Source organism: Gossypium hirsutum, chromosome A05 (assembly GCF_007990345.1).
Source record: "Gossypium hirsutum isolate 1008001.06 chromosome A05, Gossypium_hirsutum_v2.1, whole genome shotgun sequence".
NCBI classification, from domain to species: Eukaryota; Viridiplantae; Streptophyta; class Magnoliopsida; order Malvales; family Malvaceae; genus Gossypium; species Gossypium hirsutum.
Window position 1 is genome coordinate 110,032,470 of NC_053428.1, and position 4,097 is coordinate 110,036,566.

Below are 4,097 nucleotides of genomic sequence, written 5' to 3' on the forward strand. Positions count from 1 at the left end.
TCATTTTTTGTCATGTCTTCTGTTGTGCCTCTTACGTATTTGAAGGAATCATGCATGTTTTATTAAACTTCATTTATTTTCATTGCTATTTATATAAAGGAGGCTCTATCCCAGTCGTCTTAACAACCAACACTCACCCTCCTCGACATTTTTGTACGAATTAATTACTTTTGTTTAATTTCCTACTTTTATCAGGCGACTCCTTTCTTCGTAATTGTTATGACACTGAGTTGAGGGTTTTTGATAGATTGTTGTTGATATAGTCAAATTGTTTTGCAGAGATATGATTTTGATGACAAGCATGATGGAGACATTCAAGAGAAGGGATTTGGAGAATTATAATGATGATGAATCTGGTCATGAGACTAGTAGCTTCAAGAGAAAGAAACCCGAGAAGTTGGAGCTTAAAACCACTATAGTTCCAGCAGCGGATATTCTGATGTGTACCAAGATTTCGGATTCAGGCTGTGGAACTGGAAATGATGATAAAATATTGGTTAATGGCTCAACAGAGAAGCTTCATGCAGCAGCAACTAAGCTGCAAAAGTTTTACAAGAGTTACCGGACTCGAAGAACCCTAGCAGATTGTGCTGTAGTTGTTGAAGAGCTCTGGTTTGTTCTCTTTAAAGTACCATCTCTTGGTTTTCTTTTCTGCATATTCATTTGGGTCATGGCTCATTATTCTTTTTTTGGGGGGTGCAGGTGGAAGGCTTTAGAATTTGCAGCCCTTAGACGGAGTTCTGTTTCCTTCTTTAATGCTAACAAATCAGAAACAGCTGTTTCCCGATGGGCACGAGCTCGGACAAGAGCCGCCAAGGTTTGTATAGTAGTTTCCTTTTCCATTTGGCCAGCGTGTGGAAATGAAATGAATGAATTTCTAAATGAAAATGTCAGTCAATCCTAGTTTCATTATTTGAACTTTGAATTTTTGGTGTACATATAGGTAGGAAAAGGGTTATCAAAGGACGTGAAAGGTCAGCAGTTGGCTTTACGTCACTGGCTTGAAGCTGTAAGTCAACCTTAGTTTGGAGTTTTAACAGGGCTTGTTTTGATTAAGTAAACCCCACTTTTAAGTACGATCAAAGTCATGATGACCTCAACACGGATTCTGCTTGTTACGGTCTCGTTTAGTTTTACAAATATTTTCCTTTGATATCATGTGATTGGGCATGCAGATTGATCCACGCCATCGTTACGGTCACAATCTACACTTTTACTACAATGTTTGGTTTGAGAGCGGGAGTTGTCAGCCCTTCTTCTACTGGTAAATAGGGAAATTTCATCTCCAGTAATACAGCTTTTCTTTTGTCATTTTTGAAGAATTAGTTACATTTCCATCGTAATGAAGGTTGGATGTTGGAGATGGCAAAGCAGTCACTCTAGATACATGCTCGAGGGCAGACCTACAGCGTCAATGCATCAAATATCTTGGACCTGTAATTTATAAGGGCAATTCAATAGAGTAGTATCATACTTGCTTTGCTCCTTTTTTATTGCAGTTGTGAAGAATGTTTTTTTATTGTTTTGTTTTGCAGAAAGAAAGGGAAGCGTACGAAGTCATTCTGGAGAAGGGAAAGCTGATTTATAAACAAAACAAAGCGCCAGTGAGCACCAGAGAAGGAAGCAAATGGATATTTGTTCTTAGTACATCCAGAATCCTATACGTTGCTGAGAAAGTGAAAGGTCTGTTTCAGCACTCGAGTTTCCTAGCAGGGGGAGCCACCATTGCATCTGGCAGATTGGTTGTTCGTCATGGTAAACTTCACGTATGTCTTGCACCCTTGAATCCGCATGCAAGAAAATGTTATTTATACTGTATATAGTATGAGTAAGAATTATGTTTTGATCATTTTCAACATACGTTGAAAGTTCGTTGTCATTTTCTATGTGATTTTTCAGGCAATCTGGGCCTACAGTGGTCATTATCGCCCGACAGAAGAAAATTTCATGGAATTGTGCAGTTTCCTAGAGGAACATCATGTCGACTTGACCAACGTTAAGGTAACTCAACTGACCCTCCATGCACCATGCTCCATTACTTGAAGATATTAAAGATTCTTATTATTAAATTTATAATTAATTCATGGATCTGCAGAAAAATCCCATAGATGAAGATATCCCCTGGAAAGATAAAATTCAAAAGGAGCTGAAAGTTGCAGCAGAGATATCTGAAAACAATGCAATTCATGGGAAAGAGAAATCCATTGATTCGGGGAAGGTGAAGGAAGCAGTGAGATACAAATGGAGTACAGGAGTGGGACCTCGCATTGGTTGTGTCAGAGACTACCCAGCACAGCTACAATTCAAGGCACTTGAACATGTTAATTTATCACCCAGGCTTGTTGTCAAGCCTTGTGGCCCCATCCCTTCTCCAAGACCAAGTCCAAACCTTCTCTTGTCTCCTAGGCTTGCTTACCTTGGACTCGTTAGCCCAAGGGTCCGGCTTTCCGCTACTAATTAATACTATTAGTATTACTTAATTTTATATAGGATTAAGAATAGGCCTTTGTACATCATGCACGGCACATTGCCCTCCTCCCTACGAGTTTCTTTTCTCTCTTTCAAGTTTTATTTTTTCTGTTTTTTTCTGTTTTTTGTAGTGGCTGCCCGGCCACCGGAGCGATCCCGCTGCAACTCTAGCTTCTTCTTCTTTTTTCATTGTTTTCGGCATAATAACTCAAGTTCATACCTTTCTCTTCTTTTGCCGGTCTCAAGCCGGCCGTGAAAGGCAGTGTCTTGGTGCTCTATGGGTTCTCCCATTTTTCGCCATTTGTCTTTCAAACTATTTGTAAGGTCACTGTTTTTACAAACTTTATTTTTTTATCTTTCCTTTGTTTGATGAAGTCCTCTGCTCTCTTGGTGTTGCCACGCTGGTGCCTCTCCGGAGTTCCGTCGAATATGAGCTCCGATGGATTTTGGTGTCATCACGCCAGTTTCTTCTACTCTTTAACATTCTAATGCAAATAAATTAATTTGCTACCAATGCAATGCACTAGAACCCCTACTGTTATGGTGTTGATGCCCTCTCGAAGGCAAGGATCTCAAGCCGTCGGTGTCCCCGACGGAGGTCCATCTGGACCCACCTTTGGCTTTGGCTCCTCCTCGACGGTGGTTCTACTGGTCGCAAGTACGATAGCCCTGCTGGTGTTGATAAATCCGATCACCGTCCTCCCTCCCTCGATGCAAGAAGTGACAGATAGGAATGCTTGTGGCTATGGTTGATCGGGTGGCTCTTTACCCACGTTCTAAGTGTTGTCACCTCTTGTGCTTTTGGGCTCATATGATTGTACTCTTCTTATGTTAATGAAATGTTTCCTTTCCTCAAAAAGATGTTAAACAAAACATTGGACCCAAACTATAGGCTTTTCTTCCCTTTTAAGTTTTTCTTCTTTTCAAAAATGTATCTAAATTATGATTTCGTTATCATTGTAAGAGCCCAAATTTGTCCGGGCCTTAATACCAAAACCAAAATACAAAAATGAATAAATAAATGTTTGTTTGTTTATTTAAACAGTCCATGTTACAAAGCCCAAATCATGGGCCCAAAACCAAAACAATTCAGCTAAACCCATTTACATCCTACCCAGATACACTAAACTAGCCCAAATACACAGACCCAATACCCAACCCGACCAAACAGGTCTAAACCACCTCTACCCATTGCAAACCCAAATTCCCAAAGGCCCAACTGGCCCAAACTGTTAGAGAACCAGGCAGGAAACCCTAGGGTTTCTGCCTTCTTTCTTCTCGCGCCGCAAGCAGAAGATTCCAGAAGCCATCAGACGCGTCGGTTCAACTCCTCAGATCGAGGCCATCAATGCACACTGACGCGCCATCAATGCGTTCGTCCCTCTCGCGACCATCCAGCACCGCGATCTCAGGCCTCCCTTCTGGCCTTGGTACCACCGTTAACGCCGAGATCGTCGAGGTACCTGCAAAATGGAAAAGGAAACTCAGCAGATAATGGTCAAAGATACAGTAGACAAGAAATAGAAAGAAATCAGAGATTTCTTTCCTTATGTAACAAATCAGTGGCTATAAAAAACCCTTTGTAACCCTTGTAAAAAACACACATACAAAAATAAAAAACAAATACA

The 4,097-nt window shown here is 40.8% G+C and overlaps 1 protein-coding gene across 1 annotated transcript; it reads left to right on the forward strand.

Moving 5' to 3' along the window:
- The first annotated feature begins 240 nt into the window (after positions 1-240).
- On the forward strand, positions 241-3,505 carry LOC107904317 (IQ domain-containing protein IQM1). The gene is made up of 8 exons (XM_016830651.2): positions 241-612; positions 703-817; positions 944-1,009; positions 1,176-1,264; positions 1,349-1,436; positions 1,536-1,766; positions 1,900-2,001; positions 2,096-3,505. The coding sequence occupies exons 1-8, from the start codon at positions 284-286 to the stop codon at positions 2,459-2,461; spliced, it is 1,386 nt and encodes a 461-aa protein (XP_016686140.1). The 5' UTR covers positions 241-283; the 3' UTR covers positions 2,462-3,505.
- The last annotated feature ends 592 nt before the right edge of the window (positions 3,506-4,097 follow it).